The sequence below is a fragment of the Peromyscus leucopus genome, chromosome 12 (genome assembly GCF_004664715.2).
Source record: "Peromyscus leucopus breed LL Stock chromosome 12, UCI_PerLeu_2.1, whole genome shotgun sequence".
NCBI classification, from domain to species: Eukaryota; Metazoa; Chordata; class Mammalia; order Rodentia; family Cricetidae; genus Peromyscus; species Peromyscus leucopus.
The window spans coordinates 80208529-80235386 of record NC_051073.1 but is presented as its reverse complement, the minus strand read 5'-3'; the positions used below and the strand labels follow the sequence as shown (position 1 = coordinate 80235386).

Genomic DNA, 26858 nt, shown 5'->3' with positions numbered 1-26858 from the left:
GCCCGCGGGGCGGCGGCGGGAGGATGCCTCGCGCCGGGCCGGGGCGCCAACGGCCAGACCGCGTCCCGGGCCACACCGGGACCGCCTGAAGGCCGAGCCGCGCCGCCCGCGCCTGGGCCGGATGGGCGCTGCGGACCGGGCCGCGGACCGCCGAGCGGCCGTGAGTACGGGCGGGCCCCAGGCGGGTGCTCTGCGGCGACCCGAGGACCGGCGGCTCCGGGAGGGCGGCGGGCAAGCACCTGTTGGGCGCCGGCGGGCGGGCGGGAGCGCGGAGGACCAGTCGACTTTGTTCTGTCTTTCCGGCATGTTGGTGTTTAGTTCATTACGTTTTGAAAGACAACACAAAACCTCAATGTTTTGATTTTTTTTTTTTACTCCCCGCCCCCATTCTCCCTATTGTTTTCTCCCTACCTTAAAAAAATGGGAAAGGAAATGAATACAGAAGATACTTCCAATAAAGGAGTGTTAAATAAAGGGTGGCATTTTCAAGTTGCCTGTACAATAACTAAAAGGAATTGTCCTCATTGTTTACCACTTGTGGCTCTAGGCTCTATGAATGCAAATTGCCAACAGTAGCAACTAAATAAGATATCCTCTCCTCAATACCTGCATAAATGCTCATCTTCGACGTCCAAATCGTGTGCCGAGCTCCAGGATGGAAAGCTGGCAGAATTCTGTTTTCGATAAATAGACGTTTAGAATACCGTTTTCCATCCCAAAGCTCTTTCTGATTGAGTTGCCCTCTTCTGAGTATCCAAAATGTATTTATCTTAATCTGATGTGTCTTGGTCAAGAACTGTACACACCTGCCCCCTGCTCTGCAAACTATTCAGATCCTAAGGCCAGGCTTACCTCCTCAAAGGAACCTTTCCAGGACCTTCTGAGCAACCCACCCTCACCCATCACCTCTGCTGTCTTCTAGTCGATGTGTTAACAGATGTTTGCTGAGTACCTGCCTCCCAGGAGCTGTTTCCTGTGACCAGGAGCAGGTCCTGTGGGTGTGTGGGTTCATGTGCACAGTGGGATATAAATAAATACATAGCATGTGTAAATTTATGAATGTGTAGCCTGCATGTATGCATGCTCACCTTGTGTGTACCTGGTGCCTACAGAAGCCAGAAGAGGATTTCGGATCCCCTAGAGCTGAAGTTACAGATGGTTGTGAGCCACCGTGTGGATGCTGGGAATTCTACCAGGGTGGTACACAAGAGCAACAAGTGCTCTAAAATACCGAGACGTTTCTCCAGCCATTGTTTATGGACTCTTAAAAGACAGGGGTGGCATGTTTGAAGATTGCTGCTACCAGGATCTCTAGGGCTTTGTGTTCCTGGCCTGTGCCCTATGTGGTTACCATGATTTCTTAGGGATTAGAGCAAATTCCTGCCTTACTACAGACATGGGTAGTCCAAAGATGGGTAGTCCCAGATGACACACACACACACACACACACACACACACACACACACACACACACACCACTAAACCATGTTAGTGACCAATCTGAATAACAGTCTGTCTTCTTTATCACTCTACCCACAGCTCCAATTTTGTAAATAAACTTATTTTAGAATACTTTTATAATTACATAAATGTCACAGAAGAGCTCTGGGTGGGACTCAGTGGTAGAACACGTGCTGAGCATGTGTGAGGCCCTGGTTCCATCCCTGCTAAACACACAAAAGTTTCCAGCTGTCGGGCAGCGGTGGCACACGCCTTTAATCCCAGCTCTCAGGAGGCAGAGGCAGGTGGATCTCTGTGAGTTCGAGGCCAGCCTGGTCTACAGAGCGAGTTCCAGGACAGCCAGGGCTACTCAGAGAAACCCTGTCTCCAAAACAAAGAAAAAAAAAAAAAGTTCCTGGCTCAGCCCTGGCAGTCCCACCAAACCCAAACCCGCTCACCTCCGTCACTGTGGCACATTTGGTCAAATAGCTGAGGAGGGTCTGTTCTTTACATCTCAGGTTCCCTTTGCATTTTAAGAACCAACGTTGGTGAACGTGTGTCAGCATCAGTGTTGCTCCGATGTCTGTCTTCAAGCACCCAGGCAGGAGGCACCAATGGGTAGCCGGCAGGGCTGATAAATGCACTGGAAATTTAAAATATAAAGAAGCAGCTTGTTCTCAGTACATGAAACCCAGTCTTACACATACTAGGCAAGTGGGATGGAATTTAGCAAAGGACTTAGGTACAGGTGAGAGAAAATCCTGAGTGGGTGGAGAGCTAAGGATTCTGGGGAAGGCGGTGTGAAATAGAATCAGATATAAGATCAATTTTGTCCCCAGGAGATAACCTCCTGTTATAAGTCAATGCCTGGGTCCTGCACACCATCAGCAGGCATGCGTGGAGTCGAAATCCTTGAATATTTGAGTATGTTATATATAGCACGTAAGTAAATAAAGCTGTTTAGCCAGGCCAGGCATATTGGCTCAACCTTCCATCCAGCACTCAGGAGGCAGAGGCACGGATCTCTGTGAGTTCTAGGCCAGCCTGATCTACTTAAGTGAGTTCCTGGCCAAATAAGGCTGCATAGCAAAACTCTGTCTTTAAAAACAAAAAACTAGTTTAGCTAGGCATGGTAGCAGGAGGATGAGGAATTCAAGTTCGTCCTTGGCCACATACGGAGTTTTAGGTCAACCTGAGCTACATGAAACAGTCTAAACACAACAAAACAAAGGGTAGAGAAATGGCCCAGGGGTTAGGAGTGCATACTGCTCTTGCAGCGGACCCAAGTTTGATTCCTAGCACCCACATGAGGCAGCTCACAACCAACTATAACTCCAGCCCTGGAGGTCTGACACCCCTGATTTGCACGTGTGCACACATGCACACACACACACACACACACACACACACACACACACACACACACACAGTTAAAAGGAAAACTGTAGACTTCCCAGCTGTGTTTCCCTAGCTGTCTTCACAGCCATCGTGCCATTCAGGGAAACCAGGCAGCTTCCTGCTGCCTTGTCTCTCAAGCCAGAACTGTGCAGAGCCTTGCTATTGGCAGCAGGAGGCAGAAATGATGTGCTGTGGCATCTTGGACAAGAAGAGCTGATTGCACACACATTATCAGTAGTCACTGTTGTGCTTAGGTAGAAGGAGGTGGGAGGTGAGGGGCTGAGGAAGAGGTGTCTGGAACGTTGGTGTGAGGGAGCAAGAGGTGGCAGTCCACGGCAGACACAGGGCATTTTGTCTTGGGGCTCCTGTGCCTGAAGTGTGGGAAAAAGCTTCTCATCCCATGATTCTAGTGGGGAAACAAAGGATATGAGGAAAGAAGTCGGGACCACCAGAGGCCAGCTATAGTGACACTGTGACTATGTGAATCCTTCCAGATCTTTCCAAGCCTGTGAATGTAGGTCCTGTGCGTCTGAATAGTCCATTTGTATGCTTAGCATCAAAATATACAGGTGAGGGCCAGCAAGATGGCTGAGCAGCAAAGACACCTGCTGCCAGCCCTGACAACCTGAGTTTGGTCCCTGAGACCCACACAGTGGATGGAGAACCACCTCAGAGTTGTCCTCTGACCACACCTGTGGTGTACACACACACACACACACACACACACAGATACAAGAAAATCAGGCCTTCCCTCACTGCAGCCTCAAGCCCCACCCATCCTGGCAGTGTCTCTCAGACATGAGGGCATTTGCAGACTCTCAAACTTGAGGTGTTTTCTAATTTTTTTGTTATTACAAGAGAACATTGTGTCTGCTTTTATCCAATTGCTTTGCAAATGTAAATTCCTTTGATGGACCATTCCAGTGCAGGAACATACACCGAGGAATGTTCTAGATGAAATGTCCCCCCCCCCCCCCCCGCATTGCCCGCCACCCCCCAAAGGCCTCACTGTGTTAGCCATTCAAATTCTTGGGCTCAGTTGGTCTTCCTTTCTCAGTCTTCTGAGTAGCAAATAAAGTCACACAATGGCCCCAGCCATCTGCTGGTCAGTGGCGGCATGGAGCCTGTTAAAGCAATGCTGTGGTGAAGGCTATGTGCAGTCAAAGGTGTGGGGCAGGTGGTGGTGCACGCCATTACTCCTGGCCTTTGGAAAGTGGAGGCAGGTAGCGCTCTGTGGGTTCTAGGCCAGCCTTGTCTACATAGCAAGTACCAGGCCAGCCACAGCTCAACGGTGAGACCCTGACAGAGAGGGAGTGGGGAGTTAAGTGGCCGGCTGGAGGGGTACCCTGGCTCCACACTTCATACCACTGGGCATCAAGAGCTGCCAGGCTTCAGTTTGTTCCTCAGGGTCTCTGTCTTCCACAGTGTGGTAAATGCGCCATATGGACATGAGCCTGATCCACAGACTCTTAAAATAATTGTATGTGCTTATTTTAGGTGAGAAACTTCTGGAACCCAGCATACTGGTTTGCTAAGGAGAAGGGGAAAAGGAGGAAAAAACAAAACAAAGCAACAGAACCCAGTGTCTTTTGTGGAGGTGGATGCCAGGACTCAGGACTCAGAGTCCTTCCTGGGCTGGTCACAACTCACCTGGGAGACTGGCTAGCGTTTGCTTTCCAGTTCCTTCACAGGGGCTCCCGAATTGCTTGTTAGATCTTGCAGTGTTTTCCCCACTGTGTAGCGTCTGATTTAAAGCCGAGTAAGTTGACACACAGACACCATGTCAGGGATGGCTGCTGTCAGGCCGTGGCTGGTCCAAGATTAGAGCCGCTGAGATGACCTGAAGTTTGTATGAGGCAGCTGCCCCTGAAGGAGTAAAAGGCAATCCACTGAACAGACCGAGCCCAGGGGAGCTGCTCTGGGGACTAGGACACACAGGCAGACCGTTAGACCGGGATTGATGGAAGCGGTGTGGAAAGCAAAGAAAGACGGGCACCTGCAGAAGCAGAACTGTTCCTGTAACCGGAACTACTGAAGGGCTGCCGTCTCGCTGTGGAAGTGGAGACTGCGCACAGGTGGTGTGGGAGTCTTGGGGTTTTACAGGACGGAAAAGGGGAACTTTGGGGGTGGAAGAGTCCATCCATATAGAGGTCAGTCCCCTGCAGTCTGGAAGTGGTAGACACCAGCGGGTTTGGTGTGGGGGTCTCCTGACCAGAAGCGTCCACGTGTGTCATCAGTCCAGGCTGCTTCCCTGTGGGAGTCTCAGTCCACTTGAGGCTTGTGCGTCACAAGCTTTCACAACCGCTTCAGGTAAAGACACCTTGAGATCAGGGCCACATGGTGAAGGCTTTTGCCATAGTCTGTTTTCTGTTGCTGTGATAAACACTATGACCAAAAGCGATACACCACAGAGAGGGTGTATTTCATCTTACACTTAGGTCATACTCCATCATTGAAGGAAGTCGAGGCAGGAACTACTGGAGAATGCTGCTTACCAGCTTGCTCACTCTCTAGCTAGCTTGTATTTATTTATTTCTGTTTTATGTGTATGGGTGTTCTGCCTACGTATTTGTTTATGCACCTGTGTGTAGGTTCTGTGGAGGCCAGAAGAGGGTGTCAGATTCCCTGGAGCTGAAGTTGCAGACAGTTGTGAGCTGCCATGAGCCCAGGTCCTCTGCAAGGGCAGCAGTGATCTTAACTACTGAGGCATCTCTCCAGGTCTCAATAGCTCTCCTATACAGCCCAGACCCACCTGCCTAGGGACAGTGCTGCCCACAGTGGGCTGGGCCCTCACACTTCCATCATCAGTCAAGACAATCTCTCACAGACGTGGCCGTGGGCCTGTCTAATCTGGGCAGCAATTCGGCTGCAGGTCCCGGATGTTTGAACTAAGTTGACAGTGCAGTGTGGAGTTGGGAACAGCAGAGCTCTTGCTGGGGTTCGAGAGCTTCACCTTGCTCAGGACGGCCTGTGGGGCCGTGTGCACGGCACTCGCTAGACCCAAGTCCTCCCTTCTCGGGTGCTGGTGGGATTCAGCCGCTCAAGGATCTGCAGCCTCTTAAAGTTGTGAGTGCATGCTTGTTGGCTTGGAAAATACTTTTTTGACTTTTTATTTATATGTGTGTATGCCTGTCTTTATGTACACTATTTATGTGCAGTGCCCAGGTATCAGATGCCCTGGAACTGGACTTACAGGCAGTTGTGAGCTGCCTGATGTGGTGCTGGGAACTGAACCCAGGTCCTCTGCAGGAGCAGCAAATGTCCTTAATCATTGTAGCTTCTCTGCAGCCCTGTTCTTGAAATGTTTAATTCATAACATGGACCCAAACTAAACAGTAAACTAAGGACACCTTGAATCTATATAGGTGAGACTCCTCCCTGGACTCTGCAGAGGCTGACTCAAGCATGACGCTGGTGAAAGCCTGGCTGGTGCACTGGTGTTTGGAGGACTGTGGCCCTCAACCTGGGGAAGTGTGAGTCAGGAAGAGAGGGATCCATGCTATGCCCTGTTACCATCAACCCTGCAGAAGCTGAGTTTTCCTAGGTGAATCTCTTGGGCCACCTTGTCCGTCTGTCTGTCAGTGTGTATGTGCACATGAATGCAAGAGCCCACAGAAGCCGGAGGACTCAGTTCCCCTTGCAGCTGTAGATTCAGGTAGTTTTGAGCCACCACACGTAGATGCTGGGAAATGAACCCAGGTCCTCTGAATAAGTAGTATACACTCTTTTTTTTTTTTTTTTTGATTTTTTGAGACAGGGTTTCTCTGTGTAGCTTTGCGCCTTTCCTGGAACTCACTTGGTAGCCCAGGCTGGCCTCGAACTCACAAAGATCCGCCTGCCTCTGCCTCCCGAGTGCTGGGATTAAAGGCGTGCGCCACCACCGCCCGGCGTAGTATACACTCTTTAACTGCTGCCCCATCTCTCCAGCCCTGCCATCTTTTATTACCTGTATTATAGTTGAAGTTTTCTCCAGTTCTGCCCAGACCCACGGACCCCACAGCAGCTTATAAAATAATCATTCAGAAGTTTATATTAATTATAACTGCATGGCCATGACTCAAGCCTTTTACTAGCTAGCTCTCATATCTTAAATTAGCCCATAACTATTAATCTATGTATCGCCACATGTTCTGTGGCTTTACCTGTGTCCCATTACAGGTTGCTCCCTGGGTGGCTTGCTGGCGTCACCTGACTCAGCTCTTCCACTTCCCAGAATTCTCCTTGTCTGTTTATCCCGCCTATACTTCTGCCTGGCTGCGGACCAATCAGCTTTTTATTTATCAACCAATCCGAGTAACACAGGTACAGAACGTCCCACAGCACAGTATAGTGTGTCTTCTTAAATAAACTTTCAGTTTTAATTTTCTTTCAGTTATTCACACAATACAGATGTGCTGTTAGCAAGGCTCTAGCCTTGGTGTCTCCATTCTTCTTTGTCCTTATTGGACGTGTATCTCTTGTGAACAGTGTCTGTGGATTTTGTTTTCTGATATAATCTGAAACCTTTTAGTGCATTTAGGATTCATGTAAACATTGAATAATTTTGTTTTTAATCTTCCTTTGTGATCTCTATTTTTTTTGTTTATTTGTTTGTTTGTTTCTTTTCTCTCCTCCTTTGAGTGCTTTTAAACAATGTTTTATGATTCCTCTGTTTCTCTTAGTGGATTCGTATAGAAGTTTTCTCAGGTACCACCAGAGTTACCCTTACTTCCTCAGGTTCAAAGCCTGGTTTATAATGACATTTTGACTACTACTGGGCCTCGTATATGATGGCTCCTCTAAGTCTAGTGTGCACAAGGACATCTAGCAATGTTTGTACAACAATGAAATTGTCCTCCGACCTCACATTTCTCAGAAAATACATCTGTAATTAAACAATACTGTCTTTGTGGAAACACTCAAGGACTTTGGACGTTTTTCACTTCAGGACTCTACCCATTCTGACTGTCCACATAAGCCATTTTCTTTCCTACTTGTAGTCTTGAGTGTGAAGTTTGGACTGTCTGTGGAGTTGCTTTCCTTTAGTAATATTTTAATACAATGAAACCTGTAAGTTGTCTGACTGCCACACTTTGCCAATTCTTTCGTTTTTGTTAGAGGCTGGTAAGGAGGACAAAGTTTTGCTGGGTAGCCCAGGCTGGCCCAGAACTCAGAATCCTCCTGCTTCAGCTCTTGAAATGCTGCAACTACAGATGTGAGCCTCTACCTGATTCTTTATAAAAGTGAGCTGGTTCTGTTCTGGGTGATGCTGGGGTTTGAGTCCATCTGAACCCAAGCTGAGAGAACCTAAGCATAGAAAGCTTAGGATAACAGCTGATGTAAAACCTTTGTTGTCGTTTTGGTTTTTGTTTTTTGTGGTTTGTCTTTTGTTTTTTTTTTTTTTTTTTTTTTTGTTTTTGTTTTTCGAGACAGGGTTTCCCTGTGTAGCTTTGTGCCTTTCCTGGAACTCACTTGGTAGCCCAGGCTGGCCTTGAACTCAGAGATCCGCCTGGCTCTGCCTCCCAAGTGCTGGGATTAAAGGCGTGCACCACTACCGACCGGCGTGGTTTGTCTTTTGTTTTTTGGGTTTTTTGTTTTTGTTTTTGAGACAGTGTTTCTCTGCATAGCCCTGGATGTCCTGGAACTCACTCTGTAGACCAGGCTATCCTTGAACTCAAAGATCTGCCTGCGCCTACCTCTGCTTCATGAGCGCTGGGATTAAAGGTGTGTGTCACCCATGCCCAGCTGTCTCCAAAGTCTTATTGATACCTTGAGTTCTTGTCTGGGTTTCACTGTTTAGTGTGGAAACAGTTCTGATCAGGTAATCCTGCCCACCCCCCATTTCTAGACACGTTTATGGCCTTTTTCTGCTTCCTTTGGTGTTCTTCAGTTTTCTTGGTCTACGTCTAGTCATGATTTTATTTTTGTTTTTTCCTGCTTGGTATTTAGCCCAGACACTTCTTAAGTCTAGTGTCTCTTCAATTTTGGAAACTCCATCATTAATGTCTCTGACTCATCTTCAGTTCGGATTCTCTCTTCCTCTCTCCCTTCATCTTAGTCCTGTTAATCCCCTTGTATGGTGTTTATTTCTAGTTCCATTTATATTAATTCCTAAATCTGCAAGGTCATTCTCCCTCACTTGTCAATGATGTGTCTGTAAATGGGCAGGAAGTCCTTACCGGTCCGCGTCCATGGAGTCTCTGCTTGTCTCCACCTGGCCCTGGTACTAAGGCTTTGTTTTCCTGAGAGCCTTGGGAGACTAGACAGGTGTTCTACCACACTAAGCCATACCCCAGCACACCTGGTTATCTTGGTTTGTTTCGGTGTTTGATTGTTTGTTTTTACTGTACTCTTTTCTAATTTTTAAGATTACATTTATTATTTGGTTGCTTGGGAATTGGGGTGTGCCACAGTGTACAAGTGGAGGTCAGAGGCTGCTTTCGAGAACTGGCTCCCTCCTACCACCACGAGGATCCCAGTGATCTATCTCAGGTCACCATGCCTGGTGGCAAATACCTCTTCCCACTGAGCCTTCTGGGAAATTGTTATATTGTTCTTCCTGTGGGGATTTCTCAGGACTGAAATACAGTTATACAAACTAGATACATGCTTTCACCTGCCTCTGCCAGATGCCTTAGGGCCTTGTTGTAGCAAAAAAAAAAAAAAAAAAAAAAAAAAAAAAAAACATCTATTGGGAGACCTTCTGACTGGTGGAATCGGGGCTGTGAATTGACAAGAGAGCTGTGCTGTGGTGATGACTGCCTCTGTGATGAGGATGCCTGCAGTCGGCCTTCAGCTTGCAGAGACTCCCAGGGTGCTGGGCTCCGTGAAGTGCTTTCAGGGCGAGAACAACCGCCACCCTCAGTGGTGTCCAGCTGTTCGTCGTTATTTTACCATCATGTTGTTGCTTTAAGGAAATGGCCCAAGTTGGATGCAGTGGTACACCAGAAATCCCAGATACTTGCATGGCTGAGACAAGAGAACGGACAGACGGTGTGTTGAAAACCAACTTGAACTAAATAGAAAGACCATTGTCTCTTATTAAAAAAAAAAAGAAAAGAAAAGAAAAAGCTGGGCAGTGGCAGCGCACGATTTTAATCCCAGCACTCAGGAGGCAGAGGCAGGAGGATCTCTGTGAGTTCGAGGCCAGCCTGGTCTACAGAGTGAGATCCAGGACAGGCACCAAAACTACACAGAGAAATGCTGTCTCGAAAAGAAAAACAAAAAACAAAAACAAAAACAAAACTGGAGAGATGTCTCGGCCATTCAAGGCTGGACTCCACAACCCTCCCTCCCCACAAAAAAAAAAAAAAAAAACAAAGAAACCTTTTAAAAACTATTTTATTTGGTTAGCATTTTTAGTACTTCTCCAAGAGAGGAGGGTTGATCCAAATAGGTGGGAAGTTGTTGTTTTTTTCTTTCTTTTTTTGTTTTTTTGTTTTTTTTTTTTTCAAGACAGGGTTTTTCTGTGTAGTCCTGGCTACTCTGGAACTCACTCTGTAGCCCAGGCTGGCCTCGAACTCACAGAGCTCTGCCTGCCTCTGCCTCCCGAGCGCTGGGATTGAAGGTGTGCGCCACCATACCTGGCTTTACATTCATTGTTTTGAAACAGAGTCTGCCACTGAACTGTGCCATCATGCCTGGGCGTGTGCATGGGTGCTGTGGATCTGAACTCAAGCCCTCGTGCCTCAGAGCAAAGGGCAAAGGCCTTTCCTGACTGAGCATCTGCCTAACGGATGGTGATAGATTTTGTTTTCACTCTAGCTAGATGTTTCTTTTGGAGAACTTGAAACTCATTACTGAATGTGCACACGTATACACATATGTTCATATGACACACACACACTCATTCATCTGCTATGTAAGTCGGTTTTCTGGAGTTCACAGCTTGTATGCATGGATGAGATGCAGCGTTCAGCATCATACTGAGCAGATGTCCATAATGTACCTGACAGAAACAGGAGACCATGAGAGGACCTGCTCAGACCTCCAGCTGCTCCAGAACCACTGGGTTTAATTTTAAAGCAACAATAACATTTGGATGTTGGTTTGCATCTAACAGTCCCCCCCAGGTTCACCTGATCACCTGCTGACAGTGCTCTTTGGAAGGTTGTGGGCTCTGCCTAGAGGAGGTGAGTGACTAGGGTAGGCCTTCGAAGATGATGTCCTCTTCTCGTTTTTGGCTTGCTCTCTCTGCTTCTTGGTCCACAGACTCCCACCCCCAGAGACAGGAGTTGGTCTGCCATCACGCCCTTCCCTGTCACAGAGAACTGAAATCCCTCAGAAACTGTGAGTTGAGAGGAAGTACTTCCTTTAAGTTGTTTCTTCCACGGTAACACAGTAGCAACTCTGTGGTTGTCTGTAGTTACAGTCTGTGGTCTTTGCTCTGGCTAACCAGGCAGGGCAAGCCACAGCTTGTCCCCAAGCATCTCTCTGCCAGGAGGCAATGCACTGTCCGCTCCCACACTCCCACACTCCGTCATGGAGCAGGTACATGGGCAAAGCATCAGCAACTGTGTAGCACGATCCTAACTGTCTTAATAAATCCGAAGCCAGGTATCAGGGTAAATGCTGAAAGATCAGAGACAAAGGAGCAGCCACTGCCACTTCTCACCTCACCAACTCCTCAGCCGAAAAAGCTGAGGCCCTGTCTCCTCCCGCCTTATATTCCTTTCTCTGCCCAGCCATGTCACTTCTTGTCTCCACCTCCCTAGTGCTGGGACTAAAGGTGTGTGTGCCACCACTGCCTGGCCTCTATGGCTAACTAGTGGCTGGCTTTGCCCTCTGATCTTCAGGTGAGCTTTATTTGTTAGAGCACAAACAGAATATCACCACAAACAACTAATAGAAGAAAGATGGAAGAAGAAATCAACAGCTTTAAGGCCAAGTTGAAAAAAATGAAGACACGGGATAAGAATAACAGTTAACCAAAGACCACTGAGGACAGTAAGGTTTCCTATGAACCCAGCCACTTCCCCAAGCTGCAGTGAGCTACCAGATTAGACATAGAGGCCAGACAGTGGTGGCATACACCCTTGATCCTACCACTTGGGAGGCAGAGATCCATCTGGATCTCTATGAGTTCAAGACCACACTGTAAACAGAGCCAGGCATGGTGGTGGCACATGCCTGTAATCCTAATACTAGGAAGCACACATGCCTTTAATCCCAGGAAATGACATGACTGGGCGGAGAAAGGTATATAAGGTGTGAGGAAACAGGAACTAAAGAAATTCAGCTGAGACCCTTTTGGGTGAGGACTCAGGATTTCAGTCAGCGGACTCATGGAGTTGGTGAGGTAATAGGTGGTGGCTGTGGTTTGCTCTGCTTCTCTGATCTTTCAGCCTTTACCCCAATATCAGGCTCTGGGTTTTTTATTATAAGACCATCTTAATATTGAAATAACATCTGGCACCCAACAGTGAACCAGTCTCAGCATTACATTATACGGTTACAGAGAAACAGCCAAAGGCTTTCAGTCAACCTTAATCTATCCAGTAACCTTACAGGAACTGCCAAATGCTCAAGACTGTGTGCAAGCTGACTGGACTCCTGTGCAAATGTTAGATTTGAGGAGATTTAAAGAAGCCATAGTCTCATATGGTATGCATTCCCCATTTGTGAAGCAGATGTTAAAACTCATTTTTCCTCAAGACTGGAAAGATTTGGTTACAGCTGTTCTAGAAGCTGGTCCACAGTTACAATGGAGGACCTGGTGGAAAGATGAGGCTAAGACCAGGGAATGACAAAGTAGGGCTGGAGGCATTGAAATATCCCAAGATCAAATTCTTAGAGAAGGCAATTATGCTAATGTAGAAAGGCAGTCTCTATATGATGACCACACCCTGGCTTAATGCCGAATGGCAGCTTTGAATGCTCAGGACAGAATTGAAGAAGTAGGAAAGAAAATTGAGTCATTTACTAAAGTTATGCAGGACCCAAAAGAAACCTTCATGGATTTCTTACAAAGGCTGTCTTCAGCAGTAAATAGAATGATACCAAATTCAGAAGCTAGACAGATAATAATAGAATCTCTGGCTTTTGAAAATGCTAATGCACAATGCAAAAGTAAGATCAGCACCCTTGGAGGAATGGATTGAGATACAATGAATATTGAATCTCATGGCCATGATGATGCTTGGATAGGAGAGGTGATTCCCAGAAGTTTGAAGAAAAATAGTAGTGTCAGGTGTTTTGATTGTGGTAAACAATGTCACCAAAAAAGGGATTGTAAACAGGGCGTTCCTAGAAACAGTGTTTTTTCAAGGAACAATGGCAACAGAATGCCCCTCCCTTCTGGATTATGCAGAAGGTGTGGTAAAGGCAAACATGAGTGTAGATCATCAACAAGGGACAGACAAGGTAATCCTTTGCCTTTGCCATTGGGAAACTCCGAGGGGCCTCATGCAGGCCCCCATGACAAATTCCATTCAGTCCTTTCCTGCCATCATGGAAGAAACCCCTTCCCAGAGCAAGTAAAGAACCTAATGCCTGTTGTAAAAAACCATCCTGCTCTGGGTTTTTAAGACTATCCAAGACTCAAACCGCAGACTCTGGGACACAGAAAGGCAGCGTGTCACACGCTGTTGAACTGTGGCGCTGCTGCGGTGAGGTGATGGGTGTCAGCTCGTGTAGAATATGCAGAGTGGCCGAAGAGGAGCCCCCCATGAGCACGATGGAAGGAAGGAGAGAAGCAGCTCCTAGACGCTGCCCCTGACATCGTGTGTGTCGTGATCTGTGCATGCCTACACTCATACACATACAACACACATAAAACAACACTGAAATAAGAATGGGAGGGGTGTGCCTGAGCTCGATTCCTAACACCAGTATCGGCAGATCACAGCCATCTGTAACTTCAGTTCCAAAGGACCCAACACCCTCTTCTGGCAGCACCAACATACATGCACATAAAATAAAAACAAACCTGAGACAAAACAAAAACAGTTGGATGACTCCTGAATAATGACACCCAAGGTTGACCTCTGCGCTCCACATACACACACAAACACACATGTGCACATCACACACACACCGAAACTACAGAAGGCGGGGGTGAGGGTGGGGGGTTACAGGCCAGCTCAGTGGAGCTCACTGGCCTAGCATGTGCATGCAAGGCCCCAACTCCCGTCCCTGGTGCCATGGAGAAGCAAGACAACCTGTGACTAGCGTGAGGGAGTTATTTTTCTGAACTGGCAAGTGACATGTGGAGGGTTAGTCAGTGTCAGGCTGTCACTCGCGATTGTTGCACTGCTGTGTCATAACTGTGTCGGGTCTGGGGTGTGTCACCCATGAGTCCCAGAATCAAACAATGTCTTTGATCAAATGTTTTTTTCTCCATTTTCTTAATTATTTGCATGTAAAATAAGCCTCTTGTGTCTGCTGGGCACCTGCTAGTTGCTATCAAAATGGGTAAGTTCATGAAACCCAGGAAAGGGGCGCTGGTCCTGGATGCAAGCTACTTGGGACACAAAGTCGTCATAGTAACTAAAGGACATTGGTGGCACCTCAGCACTCCATAGCAGGGTCCGGTGGGTACCCCTCAAGGTGACAGACTGAGGGAGCGAGGGGACGAGGCCGCGTCAGAGGAGCAGTGCAAACCAGGCAAGAACAGACGGCTCTGGAATCTTCAATTTTAGGTCTATTTTTGTTTCAATCAAAGTCAAAGATAAGAGAAAAAGGAGCTCGCTCGGCACTTGTAACTAAACATGCGTGCATGACTGACTGGACAGGGAGAGTGGCTGGGCAGCTCTAGGCTCCTGTGCTGTGTGCGTCCAGGTCTGCTCAGCGGACTGGACCTTAGCTCCTCCCGGCCCACTGCCGAGTCTGCCTCAGCACTGTGCCTGGGCAGGTGCCGTCTGCCAGCTCTGCACAACAAATCCCCAGTCACACCAAGTGGAACCCGCTTGTGACCATGAAGAAGGAGCCCTGGAGACAGAGGTGTGGCAGGCACATGGACTCCTTTGGTCACTTGGCACACACCTCAAGGACCCCACACCTCCGGCTCCCACCTGTGGTGACTGGCACAGCCTGTAACCCAGACCTGCCTGTAACAGCCTCGCACCTAGACAGATCTACACTCACGGTTATAAGGCTGATCTGGTCCCTAAAGACTTTTTGTTTGTTTGTTTGATTTTCAAAACAGGGTCTCACTAAGTAGCCTTGGCTGGCCTGGACCTCGATCTGTAGACCAGGCTGGCATCAAACTCTCAGAGATCCTCCGCCTACTTCTGCCTCCCGAGTGCTGGGACTACAGGTGTGTACCACCACACCGGGCCAGACCTTTCTTTCTGCCTCCGAATTGTGTAATTCAGTCCCTCTGAGCCATTCTGAGACCTGTACATTTACAAAGTTTTAAAATAGTATGGAAATACAACGTGTACTCCGTGAGCTAACGTTAGCAAATAAGATGACAGAGCCGCCGCCGGGAAGATGGCCTGCTGTGCAAGCCTGAGCGCACACAGGGTCAGAACAAGAGGCGCTGGGGAGGTGGCTGGACTGTGAGAAGCTCGCTGCACAGGCGTGAGGGCCTGGGTTCAGACCCCTAGAACTCAGGTAAAAAGCTGCGTGTGGCAGCAGGTGCCTGTCCTGGAGAAGCAGAGAAAGGATCCCCAGGGCGGCCGGGCCAGTCAACCCAAGTCCCCAAGGTGGGCTGGAAATGAAAGCACCTGCCACACAGTCGGGACAACCTGAGTTGTGGAAGGAGAGGTCTGACCTCAGTACACACATGCACGCACTTACGCACACTTATGCACACAAATAGTGATACTTTTTTCAAAAAAAGTTGGAGATGGAGAATGGTTGAGGACATCAAATATTGATCCTCAGCACATGTACCTACATACACAAACATATGCACATGCATACACTGCACATACACCAAGATTGGAATAAAAAAATGTTTAATTGGCAATGACCATATTATCAATAAAATCAGATTACTTGGCACGTTGCAGCCCACAGCCCAGCTTGTGCAAAGGTACAAACATGCTTGCCTTTCTGAGATAGTGTGCTTACAACATTAGATGTACATGTAAAGACTTGGCTCTCAACCGGGCGGTGGTGGCGCATGCCTTTAATCCCAGCACTCCGGAGGCAGAGGCAGGTGGATCTCTGTGAGTTCGAGGCTAGCCTGGTCTACAGAGTGAGTTCCAGGACAGGCTCCAAAGCTACACAGAGAAACCCTGTCTCGGAAAAAAAACAAAACAAAAAAGACTTTGCTGTTAGAGGAGACAGGCAGGAGGATTCAGACCAGCCTGGGACCAGAGTGAGACCCTGCCTGAGGAAAATGATCTTGGCGGAGGCTGCAGCTCAGCGGCCAGCCTGTGCTTTCCCTGCACAAGACCCTAGCTCTGAACCCAGCACTACAGAATAGGGTGGAAAGAAAGGGACAGAGCCTTAGCTTTGGGCCTGCTCCCTGTTCAAACCATCTGAGCCCTAACACACCACCTCACGCGTCCGCTGCTGTTAAACAAACCAGAGCCTGTCTGATTTGTTTGCAGGTCACACTGTTTTTCTCTTGCCCCAGTGTGTGGACACTACCACACGCCCTCCACACCAGCGACGGCTCTTGCGTGTATTTTCCAGTGTTTGTTCTGTCAGAGAGTCCGACAGAGCCGTAGTTCCTCCAGTGCTGGCCCGGAGCTGAGGGACGAGCGCCCAGCAGACATGGTGAAGATGACCAAGTCCAAGACTTTCCAAGCTTACCTGCCACACTGTCACAGGACGTACAGCTGTATCCACTGCAGAGCCCATCTGGCCAACCATGATGAGCTCATCTCCAAGGCAAGTGATCCCAATTCAAAACCGTGAAACAAGGCTTGCCCCACGCCTTTAATCCCAGCACTGGGGAGGCAGAGGCAGGAGGATCTCTGTGAGTTCGAAGCCAGCCTGGGCACAGAGTGAGCCCTCAAAAAGAAAGAAAAGCCATGAGGTAATGACAGGTAGAACTGGTTGGGGACAGCAGGGCTTTGGTGACTTGTGACAACTGCTATTTGCCAAGATCTGTCACTTGAGCCAGTAGTGAGAGTCAGGTGCCATGGACGGCCATTTTTCTGCAGCATGCCAGGCATGTCCATCATGGGAAGGGTCACAAAAGTAATTTGAGAAATGGTTTTGAAATGGTTTCTGGTCCACAGAAGCGCCTCCCTTTAAGCAATAGTAGTCTCACTATGCAGTCCAGACCGGCCTCGAAATCAGAGAGCCACCCCTGTCTCCCGAGTGCTGGAACTGCAGGCGTGGGCCAGCCCGGCTCGTCCTTCTGCGCTGTCAGCCCACAGGTGTGCTCATGTTTCCTGTCAGGTCAGATGACCTGTGAGACAGAGTAACTGTCCCCTGAGTCAGTCATCTCACTGCCCTTCACAAACTTCTCCATCACTGAGGAAAGCCCTGTGGAAAAGCCATGGAGGGCTTGTAGAATCTGCAAGCAAAGAAGAATGTAAGGCTGAGGGCGTGTAAAACACTAGAGATGAGTGTTAATCAAACTGAAAAATGAACGTAGAATAATATTCTTAGTCCTAGAAAACCACTCCAGGGGTACTCCTTTTAAGCCTGAAATCTGTATTTTATTTCCGGTTTTTTTTTTTTTTTTTTTTTTTTTCCTTCTCTGTGTAGCCCTGGCTGTCCTGGAACTCACTCTGTCAACCAGGCTGGCCTCGAACTCAGATCTACCTTCTGCTCTCCCAAGTGGGATTAAAGACATTCACCGGTGACTCTGCCTGGCTGAAATCTGTATTTTCAAATCAAAACCTATCTGGGTGGTCTGGGATAGCCCAGTAGCAGAGTGCTGGTCTGGGATAGCCCAGTAGCAGAATGCTTATGTGGTGCCCAGCATCATGAGCTACCTGTTTTTTTGAGACAGGGTCTTTCCCTGAGCTTGGAGCTCTCGGATCCAGCAAACCTCAGGGATTCCCTGTCTCCTCCCCAGCACTGAGATTACAGGTGCATGCAGCCGTGCTCAACATTCTTTTTTTTTTTTTTTTTTTGGAGGGGGGAGTCAAAACAGGGTTTCTTTGTGTAGCCCTGGCTGTCCTAGAACTAGCTCTGTAGACATCCTGAGTGCTGGGATTAAAGGTGTGCACCACCACTGCCAGGCTTATTTTTAAAGGTGTCACAAGGATGAGTGTTTTGCCTGGAGTCTGCTGAGTCAGAAACGGCATTGAATCTCTTGAGACTGGAGTTACAGATGGTTGTGGGCCTCCATAGGTGCTGGGATTCTAACCCAGGTCCTCTGCAAGAGCAGTGAGTGCTCTGAACTGCTGAAGCATCTCCCCAGCCCTGTGCTTGGCTTTCAACGTCTTCCAAGATTTAAATGTGTGTCTGTGGGGTATTGTGCACCTGGGGGTGGGGTCCTCGGAGCTCAGAGGTGCTGGAGCTCCTGGAGCCAGAGTTGCAGGGTTGTGAGCAGCTCAAAGTGGGGGCAGGAACCCAGCTCGGTCTCTGTAAGAGCAGTGTGTGCCTCCCCATTGGAGGTGGACTTCACTGGGCTGGGCTTCACTATACCATGGCTCAGCCTCCCACATAGCTGAACTACAGGCACAGGCCACCACACCAGCCACAGGGTGTGACTTTGTTTTCAGTTTTTCTGAGACAGGGTCTAGCCATGTAGCCCTGAGTGGCTTTGAACTCACAATGTGGCCCAGGTTGGCCATCCTGCCTCTGCTCCCGAGGGCTGGAATTATAGACAGGTATGCTCAGCTCAGACTAGGACCTTTGTTTGTTTAATGTCACTGAAAAAGCACAGGAACTTGCCCTCATCTCCTAACACCTGAGATAGTGAGGCACAGAACTACGTTAGGAGAGGTAATAAGGGGCTGGAGAGACGGCTCCGCGGTCTAAGTGCTTACTCTGCAGAGGGCCTGAACTGGGTTCTCAGCACCAACATGGCGCCTCACAACTTCTTCCAACTTCTGCCTTCCAAGGGCTCATTCATGCACATGGTTGCGCATGCTTACACTCGGTACACCGACACGGAGGTGAGGGAAGAGCATGTGTATCTGGGGGCTGCCATCTAAAGCCCATTCTTGTAACTCAGCCAGGCCAATCTTGAGACCCGAGTTGAAGCATCCCTCCCAAGTCCCTCTGACTGGGGCTGAGGTGGTCCGGCGTCCAGCTGTGGTGTGCTGTGGATATAGTGCAGGCAGAGCACAAGGATGCTCTGACCTCTTTCTGAAGTCTGGGGCGGATCTGTCCTCTGAAACTGGGAAGCAGGGCTTCAGAACTGCACCTGTGGGGGTCTGCACCTGTGGGGGTCTGCACCTGTGGGGGTCTGCACCTGCTCCTCCAACACCCCCGAAAGCAGAGCCCCCGTGTCTTGCCTGAGTCCTGGCTAACTAACACCTTCTTCTTCTTTGCAGTCCTTTCAGGGGAGTCAGGGACGAGCCTACCTCTTCAACTCGGTGTGAGTACGTTCTGTCCTTGGTGCCTGACTGTCTCGGGGTCCCTGGTGCCTGACTCTGTCTCGGCCTGCTCAGTTGTCAAGAGCTGAGTGGGTAACTGGGTAACTGAGCTGCACCAGTCAGGGCCTTGATCAGCTGGGAAGACTTGGGCCTCCTGCATCTGTTTGGGAAAGCACAGATGTTGTGTCGAGAGTGTAGCCTCCAAGCCTGACCTTTGGGATTCCCTTGGTGGGCCGGCCGGGCCTCAGTAGTAGAGGGCTTGCACAGCATGTATGAGGCCCTAGGTTTGATCCTGAACACCATAAAGGAACAAAAATTCATTCCCTCTTGTTAAAGCGGGAGTAGGAGAGTTGAGACACCCGTGGTGATGCGGAAACTCTGTTTCTGGTGCACTGAGTGATGTGGGGGAGCAGACTGGGCAAGGGGACCTCCAGCAGAGTCACCCTGTGTCTTGACAGGGTGAATGTGGGCTGCGGCCCCGCTGAGGAGAGAGTCCTTCTAACCGGGCTGCATGCAGTGGCTGACATCTACTGTGAGAACTGCAAGACTACACTCGGGTGGAAATACGTAAGTCCCTGGGCCTGGAGAGTGGTGGTGTCATTCAAACCCCCCAGCTTCTCGTGGGGACAGCTCAGTGGCAGTGCTTCAGAGGCCTGCACAAGGCCTCTGTCCCCAGAACGTGAAAAACTGGTCACGGAGCAACAGCTCAGTGGGTAGAAGCGCCTGCTGCCGCACCTGACAGACAGCCTGGGTCTGACCCCGGGTCCCCATGATGGGAAGAGAGAACCAGCTCTTGCCACCTGAGTGCCACAGCACACACATGCACACACACACACACACATGCACACGCACACACATGCACACGCACACATGCACACACACGCACACACGCACATGCACACGCACACATGTACACGCGCGCGTGCGCACACACACACGCACACACATGCACACGCACACATGCACACACACACTCGCGCGCACACACACACACACGCACACATGCACACACACACACACACGCACACATGCGCGCGCACACACACACGCACACATGCACACACACACACACACACACACACACACACACACACACACGCACGCACCAACAACAGAAAACAGGCAGCAGGCACTCAGGAGGTGGAGGCACACGAATCAGTCCCTGGATACGAGATCCTGTCTCAAAACAAAGTGCAAGCTCCCAGCGGTTCCTTGGAGCACAACCATGTGCCACTGTGGAGCACAGGACCGTGGCAGCCCCCGCGTTCTCCTCCCAAGCCCCTGCTTTCTCAGGCCTGGAGTGGGGGTTACCACCTGCCTGTCTCCAGCCTCTGTGCCTCCCAAGCTCTGGGACCCAGGCAGCTCCCACATCTGACCTGCTCTCACGTGGAGTTAGTCCTCATGCTTGTGTGGAAAGCATCTGTCCACTGCACATGTTCCCAGCCTTGTGCCTTTCTGTTGTTGTTTTTGTTTTCGAGACAGGGTTTCTCTGTGTAGCTTTGCACCTTTCCTGGGACTCACTTGGTAGCCCAGGCTGGCCTCGAACTCACAGAGATCCGCCTGGCTCCGCCTCCCGCGTGTTGGGATTAAAGGCGTGCGCCACCACCCGGCCCTCGTGCCGCCCTTTGACTTCCGGATTCTCACAGGTCATGGTGGCCTACTCTTTCCTTGAATTCTTGAGTCTTCCAAACTCCTCATGAACTGGAAGGAACCAGATACAACCCCACAAAGCATTAGGCTCTGGGAGGCCCCTCACCTGGTTGGCCTGTGTCTCCAAGTCCCTCTTTTGTCCTCCCGTGTAGAGCCTGCTGGTCACACTGTCGCACCGGCTGGGGCGCGTCCCAGCCCTGTCTCCAGCACTTCAGCAAGCCACACGCTGTAAGATGCTAAGGGAGGGCTGGAGAGATAGCTCAGAGGTTAAGGGCACTGACTGCTCTTCCAGAGGTCCTGAGTTCAATTCCCAGCAACCACATGGTGGCTCACAACCATCTGTAATGAGGTCTGGCGCCCTCTTCTAGACTGCAGGGAAACATTCAGGCAGAACCCTGTATACATAATAAACAAATAAATCTTTAAAGAAAAAAAAAAAGATGCTAAGGGGGCATTCGTGGTCAGACGGGCCTGCTCTTGGGCTCTGAAGATGAGGACAAGTTCAGATCAGTGTCACACTTGTAAAAGGCAAGTGGGCAGCCTATGGCCATAGCCCTAGTGGTAAGGAGACAAACAGGAGCCAGCCTAGCTGAATTAGTGAGCCCCAGGCTCAACAAAAGGTCTTATTTCAAAAAACTAAAGCAAAGAGAGGACTGGAGACAGGCCTCAGCAGCTAAGAACACGAGCTGCTCTTCCAGAGAGCCCAGGTTCAATTCCCAGCACCCACGTGGGGCAGACAGCCCACAAAGTTCCCCGGGGGATCCATCGCCCTCTTCTGGCCTCCACAGGAACTGCATGTGCACAATGCAAAGGCCATCCAGGGATACAGCCATACATACAGTCAGTCAGTCAGACACAGAGCGAGCAGGGCGGCTGGGCAGCTGCACGCATTTGCTGCACAGACCTGATGACCTGAGTCATCACAGAACCCATGACGGAAGGAGAGACGCCAAACTGCTGCTCCCTGACCACACCCACGCTATGCACAGGTCAACAAACACATCAACAACCTCTGGCCTGCACGCACACAACCCAGCCTCACCTGTTCCCAGTACTCTCCTTCACGCCTCCGGAAATACCCACATACAGTCAATGCCTAGTGAACAGTGTGTTTGTGGTGCTGAGGATGGAGCCAGAGCCACGGGCATACCAAACAGCACGCACTGAGCTACATCCCCAGGCCCGGAAACAGATGTGAGTGTAATGAGCCATTCAAAATCACCCTGTCTTGATCCTTCTGGGCCTGGGTCAGTGCACAGCTCAGAGAACGTCTGAGTAGAGGTAATGAATGCTACAAACTCCAATGTTTTCCAAGAGTAGAATAGACAGAGTGTGTCCTGAATCCTCCTCTCTACTTTCCCCCTCAAGGAGCATGCCTTTGAGAGCAGTCAGAAGTACAAAGAAGGAAAATTTATTATTGAACTTGCGCACATGATCAAAGACAATGGCTGGGAGTAAAGTGATTTGCTCCGCTCCTGTCTGAACACTGATCTATGAAAGCCGAGTGTGATGAAGACGTGGCTTCCGGGACAGCACTGCTTGAACTTTGACCTCACAGGCCCAGGCCGGCCCAGTTCAACACTTGAAGGCCTCTCTCTAGGCTGTTCACTTGGGTAAGGTGCCCCCAAATGAGCCCCCTTCGTGGACACTGTTGTTTCTGGAAGTTTGCATTCTTTTCCTAACTTCTTACGTTCTAGAGAAAGAACTAACCAACGGATGCCTCAGCTGCCTGGTTAATAACTGCACGCCTTCCACACAGTCCGCTGCGCTTTCACCAAACCCAAGTCCCTAAAGCACAGAAGCAGGGTCTCTTTTACAAGCGAGGCATAGTGACCACTTATGAATCGTCTAGAAGTAGTCAAAACATTTATATGCAAAGCATATGGCTTCAAAAACTGAAACCAGCCACTGGTAACATCTTAAAGAAGCAAAGGAAGAAAGCATTCCGTGCGCTTTATTTGCGCTAATAGCTACATGCCGTTTCTTTATGTAGAAAGCAAGTGACTAGTAGCTAAGCATTCTGTCCCCAGGCCTACAGAAGTCTGCCACTGGGGTGACCCCTCGGTGTGGCAGCAGCCAGCACAGCAGCTTGTCTGTGGGGCTGGTCCCTGGCAGAGAGCAGCAGGCTGGGTCACTTTATACCCTGGATGTACTTGAAATAGTTAGTTATGCATACAGAGGCCAGAGCCAGCATGGGAACTTCAGAACCTGAGATTCCCCATGCTAAAGGAAGAGTTCTCTTAGTTTGGGAGCTGCCTTTCCTGCCTGGGACGGATCACCTCATGACCTGACAGGGCCACCCCCATCTGCATCTCAACCCATAGTCCTCCACGCTTCTACAGGAGTGGCCAGTTAGCAGAGGACGGAGGCCAGAACCATTCCCGGATCAGCTTTGCGCTTGAACTTTTTGTACCGAACACAGGGCAGACGAGCAGGAAGGCCTGGGAAGGCTGAGCGCCCACGAGCTGGGAAGGCAGCATGCGAGAAAGCTCTCAGCCCTAGCTGCTGCCTGGAGTGTACTTAGTTCAAGAGCACCTTCTAGTCCTCTGGGCTCCCAGCCCCAAGCCTTCTAAACCCAGCTCCTCTGGCCAGCACAGGCACTTCATGCGGCTGCTCCAGCTCCCTGCTCACTCCAAAGCCTTCATTTTGGTGTCAACTTTTTGCCCAAGATCAGAAGCCTGGTAATACAAGAAATGCCTGGGCGATGGCAGACATGTTTGCACAGTCTGTGACCCTCCATGCCCGGTCCCGGTCGAAGCTGCTTTCTCCCTGACTGTCCTGGTTCTCTCCAGACTAAGGCTGACCCAAAGCAAGGTTACTCCACCCAGTAAGGTAACTGCTGAAATCCAGCACAGGCAGCTAGTCCACGTGTGAAATCTAGCATGACCCAGACTCCATCCTGGTCCAGAATGAACACAAGTCAACAGTCACTCCAAGTGGGCAGGCACCCTGGCTAGTGTTCAATACTCTGGCAAGTGGGAACTTGGTAGCTGAGGCCTGGGAGACCAGATGTCACCACTGCTTCCTTAACTGAGGAAGCTAGAACTGTGACCAGTTTTTGTACATACGAAGATTCTATTTCCAGCGTTTTAGGTTGCGGCCAAGCTTCCCGCACTTCCACTCAGCACTTTGTACTGTCGTCGTCGTCTGTGATAGACTGACTGGGAATCCTGCTAGTACTCTTTATGACTTGTTTTGTACTGGGGGGCAGTTAATGGATACCAACAAAACTTTTATGGCGTTTTTTGGATTTTGTGTTGGCCTACTGTGAAATATAAATTTTTAAATCAAAAGAACTGACCATGAGCTGGCTTCAGGGGAAGTGACGCAAGACGACACCCAGATGTACTGGTAAACTACGACACTGTCCCAGATGTGCTGGTAAACTACTAAACCATCCCACCTCCGTACATCTCGAAAGAGTGTCACTCTGTGAGTTCGAGGCCAGCCTGGCTACCAAGTGAGTTCCAGGAAAGGCGCAAAGCTACACAGAGAAACCCTGTCTCGAAAAACCAAAAACAAAAAAACAAAACAAAACAAAACAAAAAAAAAAGAGTGTCCCTCTGTGACTATCCCAAAAATGTGTTCTTAGAACAGTGGGAGGTGATGCCAGGTCATAACCACCACTCTGCTTTGTAAATGGGACTTACTGTGTCGCTGTCTTGCTAGCATGTACACAGTATTTTATACCTTAATGCTGCTATTCTTGATGGCATCTGCCAGGTATTAGAAAAGAGATTTTTTTCTTTAAAAAAATCCTTTATTTTCTGATGACCTCATCAGGCAGGTTTCAAAATCCAAGTGTCATTACTGTCTAAAAAGCTACCATTTAAGCTCTACACAAACCCGTGGAAATGCAAGCCTAGTGGGCTGTATCCTCCGTCCTGGAAGACAGGAGTGGAAGAGGATGCAGCTGCCCCCTTGGGACGAGCGTAGACTGCTGGGTGAGGCTGACTGGACGGTGGGTGACCTGAAGCAGCTCGGAGCTCGTCGTGAGTAGCAGCAGGACCACCAAGGTCAAGCACAGAGCACTCTCAGCTTCCCGGGTCCCCGGCCGAAGCTGTCAGCCCTTGGTGGCAGGTCTGTGAGGGACAGAACAAAGCTGCGGTTGTCACACAGCAGCTTTCCAGAGCGCTTGCCCTGAGGGATGGGCACAGTCTCCGGCAGCATCCACGGGGAGCAGAGGACCTGTCAGGGGTTCAGAGCCCTGAGGACCTGGCTTCTGGGAGCTGATGCTTCTCTGACACCACCTTGTAGGGAGCTTTTAAGTGTGGCCTGGGGAAAGTATAAGAATACAGTCAGGCCCTGCTGTCTGTCAGAAGAGCCCTTGACTGTGTGCCCCCCACCTGTCGTAACTGGGAGACATCAGCTTGCCGGTGGCAGAGGAGACAACAGAGGGTCCTGAAAAGGCAGAGGAAGGCAGAGTGGATGGACACCATGGAGTGCTGGCCTGAACTGACACCCATAGGCAGGTGGCTTAGTGGGCTGGAGAAGTGTAGCTGGCCTGTGAGCAAGGGACAGGCCTCCTTCTTGCCTCAAGAAGAGCCAGTGACGAGCAGCAGCCGAAGTGGATGAGGGAAGGCAGGGTAGTGGGGCAGGACAGACAGACTCTGTCCATCTCCCAAACACACCCAGCTTGGGCTGTGGTTCTGACATCACAGGAGAAGCAGCACCTGAACCAAGAGCTTCAGGGACGGTGTGGATACAAGGTTTGGGGCAAGGTGAGAGGACGCCAAGCAGCACGTCCAGGTCACAGCTCAGTGTGGCACCGACCATGTGAGTCACGGTGACCCAGGGACGGGCTGAGCATGACACTGTCCGGAGGGGACAGTCTGCCCACACTTGTGTAGAGGCAGCTGGGGAAGCTGGAGGCCAGCCCGGGTCAAGATGCAGGCAGAGCAATGAGGAAGAGATGGGAGGAGCTGCCGAGCACACAGGAGCCAATGGCAGGGCCTTCAGGACAGAGACAACTGCCCTGGGATCAGACGGGGTCGGCAAGCCAGGCCTGGCGCACTGAGTTCAAGGCCAGCCTGATCCTACATAGAGAGTTTCAGGACAGCCAAGGGTACAGAGATAGACCCTGTTTCCAAACACAGAACAAGGAGTTGGTGACTGTCAGGAGGAGTCAGCAGGGAGGTCACCTCTTCATGGGGACCTCACACTGTCATCACAGCACAAGCTACTGGTTAGGCTCACGTATGGCTGATGCAGAAAGCACTGAGCGGACAGGACAATGAGCATGCCTGTCCCAAGCAAGGCAGGGTAAGTGGTGTTAACAGAAGGAAGCCCAGGAGATCTCATCAAAGCCTCGGAGCGCAAGCTCCACCTCAGGATCCAAACAGGGTCTGAGAACCAATCTCCATCTCCATTATCTAAATTTCTTTGAGACAGTCTCCCAATGTAGCCCAGGTTAACCTTGAACACTCAACCCTCCTGCCTTGGTATTCTGAGTGCTGGGATTACAGCAGCCCCTTGAGAACCTGCATTTTTAAAAGAATATTTAGGCGGTGGCACTAGCCAGGGAACTGTGCCGAGCGAGCACACAGCCGTCCTGAGGCAGAGGTGGGCCGGGTGGGGGTAGAACCCACAGCCGTCCTGAGGCAGAGGTGGGCCGGGTGGGGGTAGAACCCACAGCCGTCCTGAGGCAGAGGTGGGCCGGGTGGGGGTAGAACCCACAGCCGTCCTCACTAACCCAAGACAGGTACAGCCGAGGGGTGGGGAAGCCAGGGGTCCCAGGGGCCAAAACTGGACCCAGCCATAGGCAAGAGGTTTATTGGCTCCCAGCCTAAACTGACAAGGGCAGGCAGCTGAGACAGACCCTGAAGCCCACAGCCCTGCCCCTACCAGGGTCCATGAAGCCAGCCTGCTGCTACCAGGAGCTGAAGTCCCCAAAGCCCCGGCTGGGCTTCTTCTTGGCCGTGGGGACAGCTGTGCTGGTTGATGGCTCTTCCTCTGCCGCTCGCTTCCTGAGACACAAAGGAAACGACTCCAGTT

The 26858-nt window shown here is 50.2% G+C and overlaps 2 protein-coding genes across 6 annotated transcripts in view; one reads left to right on the top strand and one right to left on the bottom strand.

Moving 5' to 3' along the window:
• On the top strand, window positions 1-24164 carry LOC114682719 (protein yippee-like 1). Of its 3 annotated transcripts, XR_005092571.1 has the most exons (6): window positions 1-160; window positions 16405-16602; window positions 19173-19216; window positions 19673-19781; window positions 22233-22477; window positions 22562-24164. XR_005092571.1 is itself a non-coding variant. In XM_037209955.1 (5 exons), the coding sequence occupies exons 1-5, from the start codon at window positions 122-124 to the stop codon at window positions 22320-22322; spliced, it is 480 nt and encodes a 159-aa protein (XP_037065850.1). In that variant the 5' UTR covers window positions 1-121; the 3' UTR covers window positions 22323-24157. The 3 variants fall into 3 exon arrangements, 2 of the variants coding, with proteins under 2 accessions (XP_037065850.1, XP_028712529.1); XM_037209955.1 differs by having other exon boundaries at window positions 22233-24157; XM_028856696.2 differs by having other exon boundaries at window positions 16320-16602; window positions 22233-24157.
• Window positions 24165-24731: 567 nt separating this feature from the next.
• Ppil2 (peptidylprolyl isomerase like 2) overlaps window positions 24732-26858 on the bottom strand; it is a 28670-nt gene continuing 26543 nt past the window's right edge. For 2 of the 3 annotated variants that reach the window (XM_028856693.1, XM_037209954.1), the window contains 2 exons: window positions 26709-26830; window positions 24732-25139 (listed from right to left, as the gene is read on the bottom strand). In XM_028856693.1, the coding sequence (XP_028712526.1) occupies window positions 26734-26830 (97 nt within the window). In that variant the 3' untranslated portion in view covers window positions 24732-25139; window positions 26709-26733. The remainder of the gene's footprint in view (window positions 25140-26708; window positions 26831-26858) is intronic. The other variant, XM_028856694.1, reaches the window with a different exon arrangement.